This window comes from Protopterus annectens, chromosome 13.part0 (assembly GCF_019279795.1).
Source record: "Protopterus annectens isolate FY-2018-M chromosome 13.part0, PAN1.0, whole genome shotgun sequence".
NCBI classification, from domain to species: domain Eukaryota; kingdom Metazoa; phylum Chordata; order Ceratodontiformes; family Protopteridae; genus Protopterus; species Protopterus annectens.
This window is the reverse complement of record NC_056747.1, coordinates 517195471-517217512: the sequence shown is the minus strand read 5'-3', so window position 1 is coordinate 517217512 and position 22042 is coordinate 517195471. Positions and strand designations below refer to the sequence as shown.

At 41.9% G+C, this 22042-nt stretch overlaps 1 protein-coding gene across 1 annotated transcript in view; it reads right to left on the bottom strand.

The window, feature by feature from the left end:
• Positions 1 to 22042, bottom strand: part of GTF2IRD1 (GTF2I repeat domain containing 1) — a gene marked incomplete in the record, with an annotated part of 795304 nt that overhangs the window by 327304 nt on the left and 445958 nt on the right. Inside the window, 3 exon segments of the mRNA XM_044054146.1 lie at positions 616 to 681; positions 3142 to 3195; positions 8090 to 8191. Coding sequence (XP_043910081.1) covers positions 616 to 681; positions 3142 to 3195; positions 8090 to 8191 — 222 coding nt within the window.

The window sequence follows — 22042 nt, the reverse complement described above, 5'->3', positions numbered from 1 at the left end:
GTGTGCGGTCATTTCTTGTGAGTAAGTCACTGAGGATTTTGATCTGTGTGATTCTTCAGTAGGATGCGATTTACTGGTTTCTGACTACTTGCGCAGAAATTACCTATGCAAATCAACATCCAACATGTTTTCCTTCTTGTTTTGTTGCAATCAGCTGTTACCTTGACAGCAACAAACATGATTACCTCAGCATCACACTCCATTGTCTGTGAACTATAAGTATCCTTCAGTTCGCACAGTACCCCCAACACTACATGTTGGTAAAGCTGCCTGCCAGTGACCTTGGTGATATTAAAATCCAACTGCCACATCACCGATCTATTAATCTGGAGTCCCCAAATCCCTTTGACTTCCATCCTGCTATCTCCACTTCCTCAGTCACAGTACATGTAAAGTACCTTGTCACCTACTCCTTCATGTAAACTACTTCTGTCTCTGAGGACCTACAACAGCTCCATCGGAATTGTCCACACTGCCATATCACCCCTCACCAAGCAGCATGTACACCATCTCCTGTGTAACTCTATGCTCTCAACCTTATAATGTATGCTTCAAATCCAGTGTCACATTATGTAACTAAATTAAACAGAAATTGTACATTTTGTGGTCACTCACCATACTTCACACTGAACAGCCTATCCACCTGCTCTCTCAGGCAACACAAGGTATCGATGAGGGACTCTGCAGAAGGAAAAAAATTTAACTATCACTATTTGTTTTCCAAACATTTACATATGTACAAGAATACCCAGGACCGGTATTGTACAAAATTCATTACATTGTTTAACTTTCCTTTCTTTTTCATCTACCAGAGGAAGAAAGAACACAGTTTTAAGATAGTGTAATAGACTGGAAAGAACTGTTGTTTGAATCTATAGTTTAACATTTGTTGTACTTTTGACCATGGATTAGCACAGCTATTCTTTTGAAAATTTCCTGCCTTCTTGTTATTAACTCTTTGCAGATTACATCTTTTAGAAGTCATAAAATTCTTCAAATCAAGGAGACAAGTTGGTCTTTCAGTTTCTCTTAATAATCTTCCTTGTTTTTGCCACAACTCTCCAAATAATGTAATATTGCTCACCTTTTATATTAAGAGGTAATGGAACACTAAACAATACCAAGTTCCCTGAAAGAAGAACATTATCTGATCACAATGCTTGTAAGAAATGCTTAACTTTTTCCAAATATGCTTTCATTCCCATACAATCATTACAACAATATCTATCAACCGTGGAAAGTGTTCTTATTATCTTGTGATACCATATAAAATTTATCCTTAGAATATATGATTCCATAAATGTAGTCATCACATTCTGAAGGGATAGACCTGTCTACCAGATGCCACTGCTACCAAATTCAGACCTCAACATAAAAATAGACGCAGTCAATGCATGCTGCATGTTATATACACAGGCTGTAGGAACAGAAATATAATACCTACACAGCATTCAGAAAACTGTCCAGGACATATGAAAGTAAGCAGTGTGTTGGTCTCAAAAGGCATGGAGGTATGCATTGAAAAAAATATAAAAAATATACTACAATAAAAAATACACCTTGTAGTCTTTTTGTAAGGAACCTCTGAGGTCTCTCTAGTTTCTGAATATGCCTGGTCAGGTACGTCCCAAAGGGAACATTGTACTCTATGACTGGTCTGATAACGGTGGAGTACTGTGGGTAATGACCTCTTTGGACCTAGACACTATACCCTTACTTATAAGTAGCACAACATAAAAGGATTTCCTTACCACTATGGCCACATGGTGGTCCAAGGTAAGGCTACTGCCTACATGCATACCCAGATCCCTGACCACTGGGTCGACTCTTAGGGGTGTATTATCAACATGATAATTAGCTACGATGGTCGACTTCCCAAAGGGTACAATTATGCATTTCTTAGCATTGAGTTTAAGACTATGGCTTTGGCACCATTTGTTACTCAAAGATAGACCACCTTGAAGAATGTTAGTGTCTGCAGGGTAGTCGATGATAACCCCCCAGCTTGCAATCATCTGCAAACTTAGTCAGCCATAAACCTTCATCATTTGCTTCCATTACTACATTAGAATGTCTGCTGTCTCCAACTGGACTTTTTGGCTTAATGCTCTTTCTTCACTGTACAGTCTACCTGCTGTCTATTTCAGAGTCGTTTGGGGTAGTGCTTGCCTCCTCCTCCTTTCTTCTCTTTGCTCCAATCTCTCTTACTGATTCTATACTCCTTTCATTCTTAATCAATGCTCTTTCTGATCTCTCACTTATCCCTTATGTGAGATGACAGATCTCACCTTATGTAGGCCATGAAGTCAGTTTACCTGCATCATACTGATGGTTGCTCTTGTTAAGAACACTGGTATTTTCTCGTCTGTGTACTTAAAATTAACTGGGCTACTGAACATCAGTTTTTCCACCTCAGACTCTTATTCCTATCCATCATCTAGTGGCTACCATAATGCCATCTCCAGCTTTGACTTATGTGTTAAACCTCTATGACTTCTTAAGCTGTGTACTGCTTCTAAAGTACACCCTCTGTTAGTAATCTTTCATGAATATGTACATTGCTTTATAGCACAGCTGATATTGATATTACCTACCTTTACATCTTTGGCCTGGTTTGTTACTAAAAAGGGTCTGATATGGATCAACTCATTCACATGCATAACAAACAATAAATTAAAGATCTGCAAACCATAAGAGATGCAAATAAAGCAGTGTTTAGGATGTACAAAACACAGAGAGGAAACAAGTTTCCATAGGTTCTAAATGCAATAAAGGAAGCATATAATTTATAAAACCAAGCAGGAGGAACCACAAAGAAAAAAAAAAAGAATTTAAGAACTTATGTAAAAGAAGCAATCAGTCTTTTTGCAGAATATGTGAGCAACACAATGGAATAAGGCAAAACAAACAAAACTGCTACCACTTTTGAAAGACACTAAAGCATTTTACATGTAGAGACTTAATACCATTTGTCAGACTGCAACTTTATTATGACTTAGGGCTCGGAATACATTAAAATAGTTATGCATGGCAAATGGACTAGATACTACAAAAATAACACTCATTCCAAAATTTTAACATGCTGTGTATACTGACTAATGGCAGAGTGCAGAAATGCTGGTAATAAAAAAAGCTACTTACCTTCAAGCTGTTTTTCATCCAATCTGCCATCTTCCTCAAGTATCCCATCAGAGCCTGCGATAGGAATGATATTATCACAACAACTTCTTACATTACAAATCAATAATATGATAGAAAAGTACAGCTGTTTCAATAAAAATTATGACAGCAATTCAACTCTCATAATTAAAACTATTCCAAATAAAATAATCTCCATACAAACTATCTCACTGTCACTCCTCACATTTCAAAATGAACATTCGCTTTTAATTTTTCTGTTAACAGCATAGATGGACTAATCATTGTGGGTTGTTTTTACTACGTAAACCATATGCACAAAGAACATGTTATACAAGTTCAGCCAAATACAAAGTAATTACATTAATAATACAAACATACAGGAATATATAAGGCAAAAGGCTTAACATGGAGTGTAACACATACACACACAACATACTGATGTGTTAGTATACATGAGTCTGAAGAATTCAGGTATGAGTAGCAAGATAAAAGAAATAAAAACACATACAATAAACCACTGAAAATGTAAATGGCACACTAAATGCAACGGGGAATGTGGTAATAAATATCAGCAGGTATGTACAGCTCACATAAGAATTCAACTAATTATAAATCTCCTCAAATACATCATTCTCAAAACAGACCGAAGTTAAAATTGATAACGTGCAGTGGATAAATATATGGGTCCAGCAAAAGTGGTTGAAACTTACAAATGCCGACATCTGTTTTAAATATATATATATATATATATATATATATATATATATATATATATATATAAAATCAGCAGGAGGTGTAGGGGGGCTTGCCCCTCTGCAATAAGCATTTTATATATTTTTTTTTTTACTTTCAGTTTGCATGCAGAGAGATTTTTCTCGGACATGCACAATGCCCTACTGACATCTGTGTTGTCAACCTTTTGTGGTCAATGTTATTGATATTGATGTTCTGCTGTTTACATCATAGTAAGTGCACGTGCACACACTCACTCTCACACAGACTCTCACACACACACTCTCAGTCAGTCTCTCTCACACACACACACACACACACACACACACACACACACACACACACACACACACACACACTCTCTGTCAGTCACACACACAGTCTCACACACACTCTCTCAGTCTCGCACACGCACACACACACACACACACACACACACACACACACACACACACTCAGTCACACACACACACACACTCAGTCACACACAGTCTCACACACACACACACACACACACGCAGTCACACACACACACTCAGTCTCACACACACACACACACACACACACACACACACACACACACACACAGTCACACACCCACACACACACACACACACACACACACACACACACACAGTCACACACACACACACTCAGTCACACACACACACACTCAGTCTCACACACACACACACACACACTCAGTCACACACACACACACTCAGTCACACACACACACACTCAGTCACACACACACACACACACACACACACACACACACACACACACACACACACACACACACACACACACACACACACTCTCAGTCACACACACATCTATAGTTAAACCAAATATAAAACACAGAGATACAATAGAGTTGGTACTTGCTAAACAGCAGTCAGTGCATCAGTGCAAACTTAAATGTCTTCCATGGACTACAAAATGGTCAGGAAGTAAAGGAAATGCTAAAGCTTTTTTTTTTTTGTTACAACAGATGAATCTGAATAGGTTTACACCTGAAATTTACAGAACATATGTCATAAATCTTTTGAACATTTACTGTTTGACGTGTCTGATAAATGGTCACACATTTCAGAACTGGAAAAAAAAACTTCTGGGACCAATGCATATCTTTACAGTTGTACTTTTGCCAAGTATTTATTTGGTAAACTTTCTGTATGATTTCTCCGATAGCAGATGCTTTGCTTAAAAGCCCTCATGTACAGCCTTTAGAATCAAGTCAGAAAATAAAATGTGAATTTAGAGTAACAAGAAGAGGCAATGCTTTTGCCGGGATTGTTTTCCTGACACATTTAATTTGAAAAGTTTTGAAAAGTAGACTTTAAAGCAAAAATAAAAACACTTGCTCTTGATGTTAACAGATCAAGTCTGTAGAATTCCACTAATGTAATGAGCAACACTGGTATATTCACTCTGATGACAAAACCATGTAAATCTAAACATTAAGCTACAGTCTGTTAACTAAGTGATTGTCACATTCCTTAGCCCTCCCTTTTTGGCAGCAAATCTTGCTTGTGAAATGCTCCTTTTGACAGAGTTAAAGCTGGCCTTCACTCAAATTAACTTGAAAGATCAAATGCTTTAGCTATTCATTAATTCTCTGACCACCCTCTTAATCCAATCTGGTGCTGTGTAGGAACGGAAGCCTGTTCTGGAATTCAATGGCTGAAAGGCACAGAAACTAATCCTAGATCAGATGCAAGTCTATAACAGAAAACACACACACACTGATCAGATGTTAGCCTATTCTAGGACACACACCATCACAGTTAATTTATTTCCCTAAACAAATACTCTCAGAAAAGAATACATTAATTTACTTTGTGGTTTTTGAAAAGAAAAGCCCAGAATACTACATTTCTTGAAGTCAGGAAGAATAGAATAGCAGACTTTCTTATTTGTATTTATACCTGTTGTCACAGACACCAAAATGCAGGGAAGAATCTATCTTTGTAGTTGTGATTTAGCATACTAATCCCTAAACTGACATCAATTGCACAGAATAGAGATCAAAAGATTCATGATACAAACAAGAATACCTGTATACAAGCAGAAGCAGTCTGAAACAATAGCTAGTGAGGTGGCTAAACCTAACCAAAGTGCAGTAGCTTTAATTCCAGCACTCCAAGACACTAGAAGAGGATCAGGCCAGTTGGGTTCAAGATCTAGCTAATCAAAAGAGTGCTGAGTGATACCTACATCCTGGAATTCATCCTACAGGTTGGGAACCAGTGTGCACCTCCTCAGAGTAACTTCTCCATCGCTTTGGCATCAGGAGTTTGAGCCCTCACTAACTACAAACAAGTTCAATACCTGTGTGATTTCTTTTTTATTTTATGCACGTATTAACCAATTAAGTCCATGACTGTCCTTTTTCAGGGGAGACCTAGGAGCACTGTTGGGTCAAGTGACTTGCTCAAAATCACAGGGTATGCAAATTTAGTTGGAAGAAATCAAATCATGAGTCTGACATCAGAAAGCAGCCATAATCCTTTGTGCTAGCTGCCACAGAGATCTTAAGACCATTCTGGAAATGCTACAAGGACAATCATGCTGAAACCTGCCATTTTAAATTGGGACCTTCCGAAGGTTCTCTGGCTGAACTGGGCTGTGAGGTGGACCTACATTTTTCACTGTGCATAAAGCATTGAACCACTGCTGTCATTCTGGTAGCAAAGTAGGCCAGATTGTTTTCTATATAGTATTGGTGGGTATCTGCCAGAGTTCCTCTGCTGGCAGTTATATCAGTACCTCAAATTGGATTTCTCCTCAAGATAGTAGAAACAATCCTAGTACAAGTCTTGGCCAGTGTTCTGATAGCCAAATGGAACCTTTAAAGACTGCTTTGGAGCTATTGTCCCCAGGCCGCAGCTGAAAATGCACTTCTACCCAGTCAGATTTTCCAGTAATCAAATGTCAACAAATAAATAAATACATACAGCAGCATAAGAACTTTTCACTAACAAATGTCAGGATCAATATATGAAATGTGTGAGCAGGAGCAAATAAATGATTGTCCCAGTAATTAAGTGAGCATATACAGTCAGTTTGTGATATCACAGCATGTGCCAGCAGTAGCACAGCTTACACTTCCCCCCTAGCCTGGGATCGTCTGAGGAAATTTCCACTTTGTGATTGTTGGAGAGGAAGAACCCAGTCAATGGATTAAATGAGGCGGGTCCTCCTATGTCAGACCTATAATTTATTCTGAAATGAAAACAGCATCACTTCAAAAAATGTAGAAATTTAGTCTAACAAACATTTTTTGCACAAACTTTGTAGATTATTCTTAGTCAAATAATGAGAGTCGAATCAGAAGTAGCATTATTTTAAAGGAAAACATGAAACCGAATTAGTAAAGTTCTGTCTTTAAAAAATACTTCCTATGTCACTAATAGTTTTATATACAAGCTATTTATTGTTGCCTACTTTTTATCCTTAGCTGGGCCACCACAACAGCCAGACAGGTTGGAAGAGAAAAACCCTGTTAGAAATTCAGGGAGTGTTAAAAGACACCCGGACTACTGCATAATCAATTAACAGCCAGACAGATGCTCATATGCTACACACACACACACACACACACACACACACACACACACACACACACACACACACACACACACACACACACACACACAACACCTCAGAACTCTTAACTCACAAAAGTTTCATAAGATGCACTATAAGAAGCCTTCAGAAATGGTGTAAAATCACTAATGTTACTGTTAAAGTTTGCTTTATAGTGGGTTGTCCCTAGGAAGGGGGGTGGGTGGTTACTGAGCTCTTGACCCTCGGGAGTTGGTTCATGAAGAAAGTTTCAATTTCATATCCTCTGTACTGTCATTCCAGCTGTGAATCTGCCTACTGATGATGTCACTCTTGCTGTCACAGTTGTCTTAGGCTGCCAATACTGACATAATTCTAATGACATAATATTATCATTGTCAGTCCATTGACCCTTGGATTTCAACAGAGAAGCAAAACATGGAAAAAAAATCAGCATCACCCAACAAATGCTTCTAGATAGATGTGCCCTCAAAAAAGTCCGTTTACAGACTGACAAAAGTCTGACTTGTTTAGTAAACTGATCACCCAGGGTACAGAACATGAACACACTCATAACAGTACAACTAGCTACTTGTTACCTGCTGAAGTTTATAACGGTACAACTAGTTATGGTACTTGTTACCTGCTGAAGTTTCTTGTAGATATTCTGCACTTTCTGTGGATATCTGCTCTGCGTAGTTTGGAACAGGTTCCTTTGCATCCTCTAACTTACTGCCTGATGGATCTGTCAGCAAAGACATCAGAAGTCATTAAAACACAGCAACATGAATAGATATGGAGGATTTTAAAAGCAATTACAGTAATTACTGAGGCATCTAAATAAAATATATAAAGACGCTAAGAAATTTAAGTGTATGCATATGTTATATCCATCAGATATTACACGTGCATGAATATAATGCACATTAACAACTATTCTTAAATGAAAAACAAGGATCTGCCAAACTGGGAAAAAATCAAACACAAACCTTTTAAATCTGTAACATTTCACTGAAAGGCAGTGCTTTAAAGCCAACTCAAGGACTTGAACCAAACCTCATAACCTGGAGGATTCTTCGAGATATCAGGAGGGGTTTAACACTATCATTTACTAATATGGCCTAAAGCTTCTCGCTATTTCTTTCACTGGCAACAAAACTGGTTTGATGCCAATAATTCTGTGATTCAAGACCTGCTGAATTTAACACGTAGCAAAATCACATGCCAGTAAATAAGACAGACACATCAGCAGCTAAAGGCAGAAGGTCAATGAAGGCATGACCCATTAAAAAAAAAGTGTAGAAAGAGAAGGACAAAGCAATTATGCTTAATACTGACAAACGTGACACACAAAGCTTCTTCCACACTACAAAACTTACTTATAATCCAAGTTCTGGTGCTCCCAAACACATCCAATATAAACATGCTCATCACAAAACAAAAGCATCCATAGTAAATGGAAGAAATTCTCTGACAGCCACGTTCAGTGATGTAAAACAAAGTTGAAATTAGTGGCAGGAAAGGTTGGGTATGCCCATCCTGGGGAGGGAAGGGCCTGGGGGTGTGTACTAGGTTTACCAAGATACCACCTGGTGTTAGCCATCAACACGGGTGCTTGGAAGCATGCATTTTCATGGGAAAAGTTTTGAGTGCCTCCACAGTGATGTGAATTATACATACTCCAACCCAGGGGCAGGGTTAGATCATTACTAGTGCACTCATTGTTGGAATGCTTGCATGGGCAGAAAGCACCCTCCTGGCTGCCTGAATGATGCCCCCCCAACAGAAAGCTCTCACACCGATTTCCGGGTGAAATTCCTGGTCAAGGAAATCAATGGGCCATGTCTGGGGGGCTTGATGGTTGGCAGACACTGCGGCAAAAATCACATAAAAAATTCTACAAGATATGCTGAGACGCTTCTAAACATCTGGTAATCTGTGACAGATGACACAAGCAAATTTATCCCTCAGTACCCAAGGAATCTTCTGCCACGTAACCTCCCACTGTAGAAGCTATTCCATCAAGCAGACAAAGAATAATGAAGTTACAGGCACGTGGCATACTAGCTGGTCTTCACAGTCAGGTGTGGGGAACTGATACTGAAACTCCACAAATTCTTTGAATATGAAAAAATTAAAAGATTCTAAAGGACTCAAGGAATGTCTAAACTGTTATGTTCAGCAATGGAGATAAAATGCAATATGGAAAACATTAAATGGAAAAACAAAAGCACAAATATGTCAAACCTTGCACCACAGTCTACAAATAAACAATTTCATTTCGCAATACTACCATTTTAAGTATTCCAGTAAAAACAAACAAACAAAAAAAATCAGTGGATAAACAAGCTGGACTTACAAGCCAATAAGGCAGATACTGTGACCTGGCAATCTCAAAAATATCCCAGTAACTGGTGATTCCATAGTGTGTAAAACATGTAAGGAGCTTGTGATGGTGTCATCCCTGCCTAAGGCCAAAATTAAGGATGTGTGATTTAAAAGGACTGGGGAAAAGTATGGGTCACTGTTGACTTTGGAGTGAGAAAACTAAGAATGTTTTCCCTTTTGAATATGCAAAAAGATATGGTGGAATTATACAATAAAGGCTGATTACTATTCAAAAGCAAGCGCTCTGATTGGACAGCCCAACCAGCATATCTGCTGTAAATCAAGCATATAGCAGTAGAAAAATGTCCAGCCTCTGAAGTACCATTGAGCAGCCACACTTTATATTGGCAGATAGAATTGTTCTGTAAAATCTTACCATAACCATAGATGTCCTTCTCTTAAAGGTTGCAGTATTCATAACATGAGGGAGATCCCTGCCTAGCTGACCCGAATGTCCAGCCAGTACACCAAAGACTTAAGCTACTGCAAGGTACGTGCGATAGTGCACATAGAACAGCTGACGTTGGCCATAAAAGTGACTTCTGCACGTACCATCCTCAGAACTGAATGCCCCAGTCAGAACACCTGTCCAAGGATAAGAGGCCATTAGGCACTATCCAAAGAAGAGCACGAACCAATGGGGAAAGAGGATGGGATAGAATACTGCAACATGGAAGAGAAGGACATCTATGGTCATGGTAAGATTTTACGCAACTATTCTTCGTCCTTCTATTCCCATGTTGCAGTATTCATAACATGTGAGAGAATACCAAAGCTCATGAGTGTGTGTGTGTGTGTGGGGGGGGGGGGGGGGGCTAGGAGCACAAGAAGTCTCCACAAAGCCATGGAGGATTGCTCAAGCAAATCCTGCTCTGGATCTGTTAACAGAATCCAGCTTGTAGTGTTTTGTAAATGTATGGGCAAAGGACCAAGTAGCTGCTTCCAGGATAGAAGCAGCGTCCAGACCTTTAAAGAAGGCTCCAAAGGAAGCCACAACTCTAGTGGAATGGGTCTTAACGGAGGAAGAAAGAGTTTTCCCCTGAGAGACATAGCAAAAAGAAACTGACCTAGAGATCTAAGATGAAATAGTCTGTTTAGAGGCAGGTTTTCCCAGTGCCCTGGGGTGAAAGGAAACAAACAATTGCTCAGTCCTTCTAATGGATTTGGTCTTATCCAAACAGAATCTGAGTTGTCTGTGTACATCCAGGTTGTGCAGCACCCTTTCACTGGAGTTTTGAGGAGAAGGGACAATGTGGGTAAGCGAATAGATGGATTGTGGGACAAGTCATTAACCACTTTAAGCATGAGGGAAGGGTTGGTACGAAGGGACACCCTATCCTTGTGAAAAATGAGAAAAGGTTGTGAAGCCATTAAAGCTTGGAGTTCTGAAACTCGCCTAGCAGAAGTAATGGCTACCAGTAAAACAGTTTTCCAAATGCAGAATTTCAGGGAAGATGAGGCAGCAGGCTCAAAGGGAGTCTGGGTCATTTTTTCCAAAACAAAATTTAAGTCCCACGGAGGAGGAATAGGTTCCCTGGGAGGTCTGATGTGACGGACACCTTTTAAGAAAAGTTAAACCTCTACTCTAGAAGCTAAGCGGGGAGACAAAGGCAGACATGCAGAAATGGCTGATAAATTGGCTTTAACTGAAGAATAAGCTAGTCCAGCCTTGAGCATGTCACACAAGTAAGAAAGTCTAGTGTAATATCCACCGAAAATGGATCTAGTCTCTTATTAAGACACCAGATGGAGAAAGTACAGTAGTGTACACTTACCATAAATATAGATTGAGTGTGTTCACTGTTGCTGTCATCACACTTAGGTTATCTGCCTGCAGGTAGCCCTCAGTTGGCCCGAATACCAGAGTCTTGGGATTTCTGCATCAGATGCTGTCGCCTCTTCCGTGACGTCAGGTCGTCAGGGGTATAAAAACATGCAGCCGACGCCATTACATCAGTTTTTCTTGCCCCAGATGTCAGGAGCCTCCAAAATAGGAAGCAATTATATGGTGTGGAATACCTCCAGTAAAAAGTAAATACCATAGCCATAAGATATGGTCAAAAACAGAATAGGTAGAAAGCATAGAAGAGTCAGGGGGCTGGAGGGAGGGTAACCAGGACTGCAACAGTGAATACACTCGAACATCTACATTTATGGTAAGTGTACACAACTGTACTATGTTCTTCGTGTTTCACTGTTGCAGTCATCCCACTTGGGTTGATTCCCAAAGCTGTGGAAGGGTGGAGGCAGTCAAGTAATAGCAGGGCTGGCTAGCAGGCCTTAAGACTGCTGTGGCAAATCCAACTCTGGATTTAGAAAAGACAGGCAAGTGGTAATGCTTGGTGAAGGTGTGCACACAACTCCAGGTTGCAGCTTCCAGGATGTCCCTGGTAGAGGCTCCCCTGAGAAATGCTGTAGAGGTTGAGGTAGCCCTAGTGGAATGAGTTCTGATCCCCTGTGGGGTAGGTTTTCCATGGTGTTTGTGGCAGAAATGGATGCAGTGTGCTATCCATTTGGAAATGGTTTGCTTTGAAATGGTCTTGCCCTCTGCCCCTGTAGCAAAGCTGACTAGCAGCTAGTCAGATTTTCTGAAAGGCTTAGTCCTGTCAAGGTAGAACCTGAGCTGTCTGTGCATGTCCAAAGAGTGCAGGATCCTTTCCCCTTTATTCTGAGGATTAGGGAAAAAGGTTGGTAAATGAATGGATTGGGCATAAAAGATGGGTTAGTCCTGAGGGAAACCCTGTCAGCATGGAAAATAATTAAGGGTTCCACAGGCATTAGTGCCTGTAACTCAGATACTCTTCTTGCTGAAGTGATGGCTAGAAGTAAGGCTGTTTTCCAAGAAAGGAATTTTAACTGTGCTGTAGCAGCAGGCTCAAAAGGGGGAAGCATGAGCTTCTCTAGTACAAAGTTAAGGTCCCAGGCAGGGGTGGGAGCTCTCCTCGGGGGTCTTAAATTGTTAGCTCCTCTCAGGAACTGTTTGATCAGAGGGTGAGAAAAGAGAGGTAGGCTCAGTATTATAATGAGCTGAGATGGCCGAGGCATGAATCTTAATAGAAGCGAAGATAGGCCTTTGTGGAGCAGCTCTGCTAAGTAATCTAGGATTTGAGGTAAGGTGGGCACGGCTGTGTCCTTTCCTTGAGGCTGGCTCCAAGAACAGTATCTTTTCCATTTTTCTGAATAGAATTTCCTAGTACTAGCCCTTCTGGCCTCAAGGATGACATCCAGCACCTGTTTGCTGAGGGTTGTTGGTGGGTGTATTCAGGGAATAAGCCAGGCTGCAAGGTAAGGGTTTGCAGCTGAGGATGCAAAATCTGCCCCTCCTGCTGGGACAGCAGGGAGGGGGGTCTGATGTAGGTGCCAGGGTGGCACTGCTGCCAGACTGCGTAGGAGTGGGTACCAGTGCTGGCAGGGCCAGTCTGGTGCAATAAGGACTGTCCTTGGTTTGTCCTGTCTGATCTTGAGTACTACTTTTGAGAGGAGGGGCAGAGGGGGAAAGGCATAAATTGAGAGGTTTTCCCATGTAAAGGATAGGGCATCTACATTCCATGCTTGGCTTTGGGGATTTCTTGTGCAAAATTTGCTCAAATGATGGTTTTGGGGGGAGGCAAAGAGGTCCACCTCTGGTGTCCCCCACCTGTGGGTTAGAAGTTTGAATGAGTTGGGTTCCAGTTTCCACTCATGTGGGTCCAGAAGATTTCTGCTTAAGTTGTCTGCCAGTGAAATTTGTTTGCCTGTTAGGAAATGAGCTTGCAGGTGCACTTGGTTGCTCAAGGCTGTGTTCCACAGGGCCATGGCTAACCTGCAGAGTGGGTAGGAATGAGTTCCCCCCTGCATGTTTATGTACCACATAACTGTGGTGTTTTCTGTCTTTATCAATAGTTGTCCCGGAAGGATAAGGTATTTGAATCCTGTCAGAGCATTCTGTGCAGCTAACATTTCTTTTTGATTGATATGTAGGGTGAATTTGTCCTAGGCTCCATTTGCCTTGAATGCATTTGCCAGCCATCTGAGCCCCCCATGCATAGTCTGATGCGTCTGTTGTTAGGGTTTGGGCAGCGAGGGGTTGAGTGAAAGGGAGTCCCTTGTTGTGGTTGCAAGCCTCTGCCCACCAAAGGAACTCTTCCCTTAGACAAGGAATGATAGGAATAATTGTTTCCAGGTCCTGAGAATGTTGGCACCAGAGACTTTTTAAGTACCAGTGAAGCTTCCTCATATGCAGTCTTGCATATGGAATTAGTAGAATGCATGAGGCCATGAACCCTAGGGCTTGCAGTATTTTTCTTGCAGATAGCTGGGTTCTGGTGGCCATTAGTTTGAAGTAATTTGTCAAATAAACCTGCATTTCTGGAGTAAGGAATGCCATCTGGGAAGTTGTGTTCAAGTTGCTCCCAGGAATACAATCTTTTGGCTGGGCACCAGATGTGATTTATTTTCATTGATGGTGTACCCCAGAGAAGTTAGAAGTCTCTTTACAAATGCCAGGTGCTGAAGTAGCAATTCCTGACTGTCCACCTGAATCAGGCAATCATCCAAATATGGACAAATTTGAATTTTTCTCTGCCTGCAGTATGCAATGGCTGGAGCCAGGCACTTTGTGAATACCCTGGGTGCAGTAGATAAGAACTGATAGTGCATACAGCCTGCCCTGAAACGTAGATATTTCCTGCAAGATTCCATTATGGGGATGTGCAGATAAGCTTTTTAGGTCTAGGGTGACTAGCCAGGAGTTCTTGGCTAGCATAGGAAGCAGCTGTTGTAGTGTAAGCATTTTAAATTTTAGGACCACCAGGAAGGTGTTGAGAATGGACAAGTCCAGGATAGGGCACCAAGAGCCCTCTTTTTTGTCACCAGGAACAGTCTGGAGTAGAAACCCTGTCCTATTTGCTCTACTGGAACAGGTTAAATAGCCCTGACACTGAGAAGAGAAAGTACTTGCTTTTGAGCCTCTGCCCACTGGTTTGGAGGAAGGTCTGGCAACCTGCTTGGGGTTGGCAGTGAGTGGAAGTAGAATCTGTATCCCTGGGATACAATGTTTAGGACCCATTGGTCCTGGATAATGTACATCCAGTTTTTTTGCACGCAGGGTGAGTTTTCCTACTAGGGGTGCAAGTACTTGGGCATGGCTGGGAAGGATGATATACAAGTCTTTGTGAACTTTTTCCATAAGGGGGGGCTTACCACTCCCTGTTTTTGAGAGGGGAGCACTCCATTATTTAGATCTATGTGTACCATGAGCCTTGGTGGTCTGTTGCCCCTGGGTTTGGGCTGAGAACACCTGGTAGGGACTGGAAAGGACCAGTTTTTTGAAGGCCAATGCCTGCTGAATCTAGGTGGCTGTACCTGTAAGAAATCTTTAACAGTTTGCATAGATTCAGCTTTTTCCTCCATCTATTTAAGAACCTTTTCTGCTTTTGTGCCAAACAAACGTTCTGGTTTAATGGAGCATCTAGTAATTTTGCTTTGACATGGTCTGGCAAGATTTGTTCCTTCAGCCAGGCATGCCTTCTCGGTACAGACCCACTGACAGCAGCCCTGCAAGATGCTTCTAAGGCATCAAAACCACACTGCAAAGTACATTTACTGACTTAGTTTGCAGAATGCTTTAACTCTTTAAAATCTTTATTTTCTGCAAAATCTGGAAGCAACAACATTTTTTGTTTAATTAGTTCCATAATATGCTGCTGGTACTTCAACATGTGAAACTGGCAATTTAAAGCCCTGATGGAAAGAGATGCAGAGGTATATAACCTTCTTGCCCCATCTGACTAAAGCTCTCGAATCCCTGTCTGAAGGGGTAGGATTTTTGGCTGTAGTAGCCTTAATACCTTTAGGTCCCTGGGAAATGGTCTCTGGATCCACAGTGGGATTCTTAACGAGAAATTTGTGAGAGTCATGTACCCTGTAGTACTTGTCAGGCTTTCTAGGAGCTGGTGGTAAAGTATCTGGACTAAGACTGGATTCCATGAAAATATCATCTATAATATCCAGGACATGGGGTATAGCTAGAGGCCTGTGCTGAGGCAAGTCTAAAAATTCTCTGAGTCTCTTTTTGGACTGTAGGTAGTCCTGGCATTCCCAGCGTAAATGCTCTCTCACTCTTAAGGTATGCAAGGTTTAACCAAAAGAAAAGTCCTCTGGAGGAGAGTTGGTTTAATATGAACATCGGAAGGTCGGAATACACCCTCAGAAGCTGGTGCCTGCACAGCGGCTCCGGACCCATCCAAGGTAGACACATCTGCAGGTTGCATAATCGAAGAAGCATCTCGTGGCATACCAGACTCCGAATGGGTCTCAGCAGAGGCCTGCAAATATGTAGAAATGAGTATCGGGGCTGTGACGGCACCTCACTGAGTACCGGTGGACTGGCGACTAGCTTAACGGAAGCGTCATCGGCAGTTTTGGACCTATGCAGTCTTTATCCTTACGTTTTTTTGGAAGATCGGTAGTCGGATGGCTTACCAAAGCCATTTTGGAATACAGAGAATGAAAGTGAAAGAATTTAGTAACAAAGATAGCCCAACAACAAATAGTTCGGGCATTAAACAAGGCACAAAAGCGACAGCGAGGGACGTCGTGGTCTGGGCCTAAACAGGTGACGCGGTAAGAATGAAAATCTCTGTGAGGTATTTGCTTTCCACAGGCAAGACAATTTTTAATTTTTTCTGACATCGGTTAGAGCAAGAAAAATGAATCCCCAACGAGGTACTTAGCTTTAGAAGACTTCAGGTTTGAAACCCAAAAAATGACAATTTCAGGTAGCGACTGACCGGCACTTGCAAACTGCTTCTGCTTCGGGCTCCTGCATGGCAAGAAAAGTTGATGTAATGGCATCGGCTGGATGTTTCATACCCCTGAAAACCTGACATCATGGAAGAGGTGACAGCATCTGACGCAGAATACCCAAGACTCTGGTATTCGGGCTGACGGAGGGCTACCTGCAGGCAGATAACCCAAGTGTGATGACTGCAACACCCACAAAGTCAGCTTCAGTGTTGCTAAATGTGCATGAATAACAGATCCCTTGTCTTGTGCAACTAAATCCACCCTGTGAGGTAACTTGTGATGATTTCCCTTGACTAATTGCAGAAGAAGAGGGTGTGACAAAGGTGGATACTGCCATCACAGCTGTGTGGAATTTTGTTGATAATTACATATTATTTGTGAATATCAACATGATTTATATAAGATGCTTGTGTTACAACTGTATTAGAACTGTATGTCATGTGTATACCAAACTGGTCTGTACAGACGTGTGTTAAAAAGGTATTTTATAAAGTGCTTGTGCTTAAAATATAACCACAGTATGACCCACTGGAAGAGAACAGAAACGTACATACACTATTGTAACTATTTAAATGTATATATTTAACAGTGGAAACTGGAATACAGGAGGTTAACTTCAGAAAAATAGCTGAAATGAAATAACTTTATAGGCTAGGCTAGAGACACAACGTCAAACTACAGAGCTTTCTGTACTATCTCTAGGGTGAAACAATTACTAGTCTTGAAATGTGAAGGAATGTAATTGTTTTATGACTTCCAGCATTTGCCAAAGATCTGAGGTCTATGTATTTTCACAGGTAAATGCTAAATACTGTCAGCTTCCAGCAGTGGGGGTTTCACCTGGGATAGAGTCAGATGTCAGTCTGTATTCTGTCTTGGACCTGATGAGAACCATTCACCACAACATCTGCCTTGCCTATAAGTAAGTTTCTACGGTACAGTAATTCTCTTAGATACACTCAGGAATATAGCAAAGTTTAGTTTTAGGTATTTTTCTTTATTTATTTGAGACTGCCCTGCAACATTGCTTTAAATATTTCCTGTGATTTTGAACTCTGATGTCACTGTGAATATATACTAAGTATTTTCTTGTTCTTTTATTATTTATTATTAAATATATTTAAACCTTTCATTGTGGCTGATCTGTCTAGAGATATTTTAGTTTTGAGAGTACTTGCATATTTATTTGGTGACACTATGTGGGCCACTCCTAATAGCTTTCTTGGTCAAACTACCATTGTACTAATATTAATATTACACAGAAAGATTGGACACCCTTTGTTAAGGGCCTTACAGTAGCTGGTAAGGAGTTGGCTGGTGGCAGTGATAACTACCTTATAGTCTGGGTAAAAGGGGGCCATAGCTACTAAATCTGTGCCAGCCTTTCCCAGGTGTGTGTGTGTGTGTGTGTGTGTGTGTGTGTGTGTGTGTGTAAATCAAACCTCAAAGAGTGTGTGTGTGTGTCAGATACTTGGGCAGGGACACAAAGCACTGGCTGGACAGAGAGGGTGCTGGAAGCCTTGGCTTGGACACTCAGCTGAGATCTCATCTCTATAGCTGTGCCAGTGGGGAGTTTTACTGGGGATCTGGAGAAAGAGACAAACCAGTCCCAGACTGACTGTGGTCTCTGTGTGCTCTTAAGAGAAATTGCACTTGATGCAGTGAGCTGCATCAGGAAATAATGTGTGTGTACTTGTTATCTTCCTAGTGTACATCCCCCACTGTTGCCACTGGTGAGGATTGAGGCTCCTTGATTACTGGTCCAGTGATGGGTCGTCACAGAGGGAACCAATGCTGTCTTGGCCAAAAGTGGGTCACCTACAAGATTTTTGGTTTGTCCTTCTGTATTTTCAGCAAGACTTTCAGAATTAGGGGGAAGGGGGGGAATGTGTAGAGGGACATCCTCTTCTATGAGAATGATAGGGTATCCACCTTCCAAACCAGAGGGTGTGGGACTCTGGCACAGACTTTTGGAAGCTGTCTGTTCACAGGGGAGGCAGATATCTATTTGAAGTGTACCCCATTGGTGAAGAATGTCCAGCAACACATCCCTGTGGATCATCCATTCGTGGCCTTGTGTCATGAATCTCCTTAGTGTGTCTGCCTGAACACTTTGAGCTGAGGGAATATAAACACCTGTCAAAGTTACTTTTGTTTGAAGAGCAATCTCCCAGGCTTGGATTGCTAATCTGCAGAGTAGATAAGACTTTGTTCCTCCCTGCTTGGTCACATACCAGAGAACAGTGGTGTTGTGTGTGAACAGCTTCAAAGGGCCTGGTAGAAGAGATGACCTGAAGGCTTGAAGGGCCAGGAACAGAGCCCTCATCTCTTTGATGTTGATGTGTTGCTTCCTTACAGGGAGACCACAGGCCTTGGCCCTTCAGGTTCCCCAGAGTTGCTTCCCACACCAGATCTGAAGCATCTGTGAACATTTCTTGAATTGGAGGAAGTGGCTGAAGGGGGAGTCCTGGACTCTCAGAATTTTTTTGAATCCACCAAAGCAATTTCTTCTTTAGGCAGGGAAGAAGTGGAAGGACAAACTCTAGAGGATGAGCATGGTAGGACCACAGTTTTTTCAGGTACCACTGGAACTTTCACATGTGGAGTCTGGCTAGTGGCAGCATTGATATAACCGAAGCCATGAACCCTACTGCCCTGCAGTCAATCAGGACAGAGGAAGCAACTGTTGGAAGTAAGCCTGCAGAGACTGCACCTTTTGCAAAGGCAGGAAAGCCATCATAAGGTATGTCCTTATCCTGCAACCTAGGAAAACATGGTCCTGAGAGGGAGAAAGGGAAGACTTGCTGTAGTTGATGGTGAATCCCAGACAGAGGAGCAAACAGATGGCGGTTTCAAGGTTCTGTTGCAAAGTGCCTGGATGTTCTGCTTGAATGAACAGGTTATGAAGGTAAGGGCAGATATGATTTCCATGAAGTCTGCAAGACAATGACAGGAACCAAAGACTTTGTGAATACCCTTGGAGCCATACAGAGTATAAAGGGAAAAGCACAGAACTCAAAATGAGAGGAAGCAACAGACAAATGTAAGAATTTCCTGAAAAGAAAGTGGATGGGAATGTGAAGGTATGCATCCATTAAGAAAACCAGGTAAGTCTGAGGTAGGAAGAGTGGACATAGAGCATCCTGAAGGCGGGGACCTGAAGGAACAGATTGAGTTGGGACAAGTCTAAAATTGGTCTCCAAGGACTATCCTTCCAGAAAACTAATGACATCCTGGAGAAGAACCTGTTTCCTCTTTCCAAGGAGGGAACCTCCTGTAGGTTTCCTTGTGTTTGCAGCTCTTGAATGACTTGAGGGAAAAGGTGGATCTGGTCCTTTGGGTTTGTGGAATCCTCATGAATGGAAGAGTGTTTTTCCAAGTCATGTAGTAACCTCCTTGTACAATAGACAGTACCCAATTACCCATTTGTCTGTGGTAATGCTTTTCCATTTTGAAAGTAAATGAGAAAGATATGATGGGAAAGAGGGATTTCTGAGAAAGTTGACAGGTAGTCACAGACTACCTGGCTTGTCTGGAAAGAGGGCCTTTTGAGCAGAGGATGGCTGAGACCTAGGAGGCGTGTGCCTGTGTGTGCCCTTCTTGTGTTGTTTGGAAGGTGCATGGGTCTTCTTCCTTACACAGTTAGGCCTAGAAGGACAGTTCCTATGATATTTAGGAACTGAGGAAACAAAAATATGTTTAAGTTCCTGAAGTTCTTTTCTTTCTCTTGAAGGGATTTAAAGAGGGCTGCAGCATTAGAACGAAATAGGGCGGTGGTGTCCAGTAGTGCATCATAAGCTTTGCCTTGAAATCTTCAGGCAAAGGCTGCAGTCTCACCCAGGAATATCTCCTGAGGACAGAACCAGATGCTGCTGATCCTGCAGATACATCAGCTGCATCATAACTATATTTTATGGAATGCCTGGTAACCTGGGAGGAAACTGCTAAGAGGGAAGAGCGCTGTAATTTGCTGCAGTGTCTGGGAGATACGTCAAAATTTTGAGGCCTGTGAAAGTAGAGGCAGAACATACTTAGACATGTGTGTCTCATAATTAATGTCCTTAAAAGCCAGAGGTGTAGACCTTTTTCCCAATTCTCTAAATCATGTTACTGTCCTTATTTGAGGGAAGGAGGTTGGTGGAGGGTAGTAACTTAGTGGTTTTACCAGCGGAGAGAGAGAGACAGAGAGATAACAGCTGGGTCTGCAAGAGGACATTTTACGGGTAACTACTGTCTTCAGGAACTTTATTGAACCTGTTTGGCCTTTTAGCAGCAGGAGGTTGTGAATTAGAGTTTTTTGATGCTGCAGAAAGGCATCTTGGAAAGCTGGCAAAACAGGTGGAATGGCTGAAAGAGCAGGAGAATCTATCTGTAAAAGGTCATAGTACCTCTTTTGCACTTCCGAAACCTGGGAGCTTTCCCACTTGACAAATTCCCTCATTCTGGAGATAGTTTTCTCCAAATGTAATATCCTCTTCAGGAGAATCTCCACCATTGGAATCAACTTCAGCGGAGGCATAACCCAGAGGAAAGTCTATCTGAGTGGAGTAGGCCAGGGACTCATCTGAAAATGATTCATATTCTTCAGTGGCCTCTTGTTCAGTAGATGTACTCCTAGGGGAAATAGGAGATGCTGGAGTAGGTGGTTGCAAAGTGGAAGGCCTAAGTGCCAGGAAGGCATTCAAAATCCCTTGAGAAAATGTTTTCCAATCTGGGGAAGGCTCCTAACGGGGAGACAAATGCTTCTGTTTTGTGTTTTCTTTGAGAAGAAGGCCTACACTAGGCTGAGATGGAAGGGCTGACATAGGCATAGGCTCTGGACCAGACGTTGGCAAAACGTCAATGGAAGGAGCAAGAGAGGGACTACAAGGAACGTTTCAAGGAGCGAGCCGCGGTTCCCCCTTACTGTCCATAATGGATGTCTGCGATATCTCTGCAGACGTGCTAAAGTAACCCTTCCTAGTGGCTTCTAAATCAGTACCTGCTGAAGGAGGAGGAACAGACACCATACATACCTCTGGGCCTTCACCGGCCTCAAGATGGACATCTGGGATCAGAGGTGCAGCCGAAGAATAAGGCCTTACCTTTTTCATCTTTTTCTTTGGGGATCACCCGATGGACCTGGAATACCTTCCATACCTAGCGCTACTCATTTTAGTCTCTGGTTTTCAAGATATACATTAAGGGCAGACAGATGCCTGCTGAGTATTTTATGGATGAATGCCTGAGAGAAAGCACAGGCCTTGTAGTTGTGATTGTAACCCAGACAGAAAAGACACTGGTCGTAGTTGTCTATGTGTGGAATCCGTCTTCCACAGTGGCACTTGCTCTTTTTAGATGACATGAACCTCTAACAAGCATGCAATAGCAAAAATGTAATAAAGGTTTTCTCCAATGGGGCACTTACCTGAATTGTAGGAAA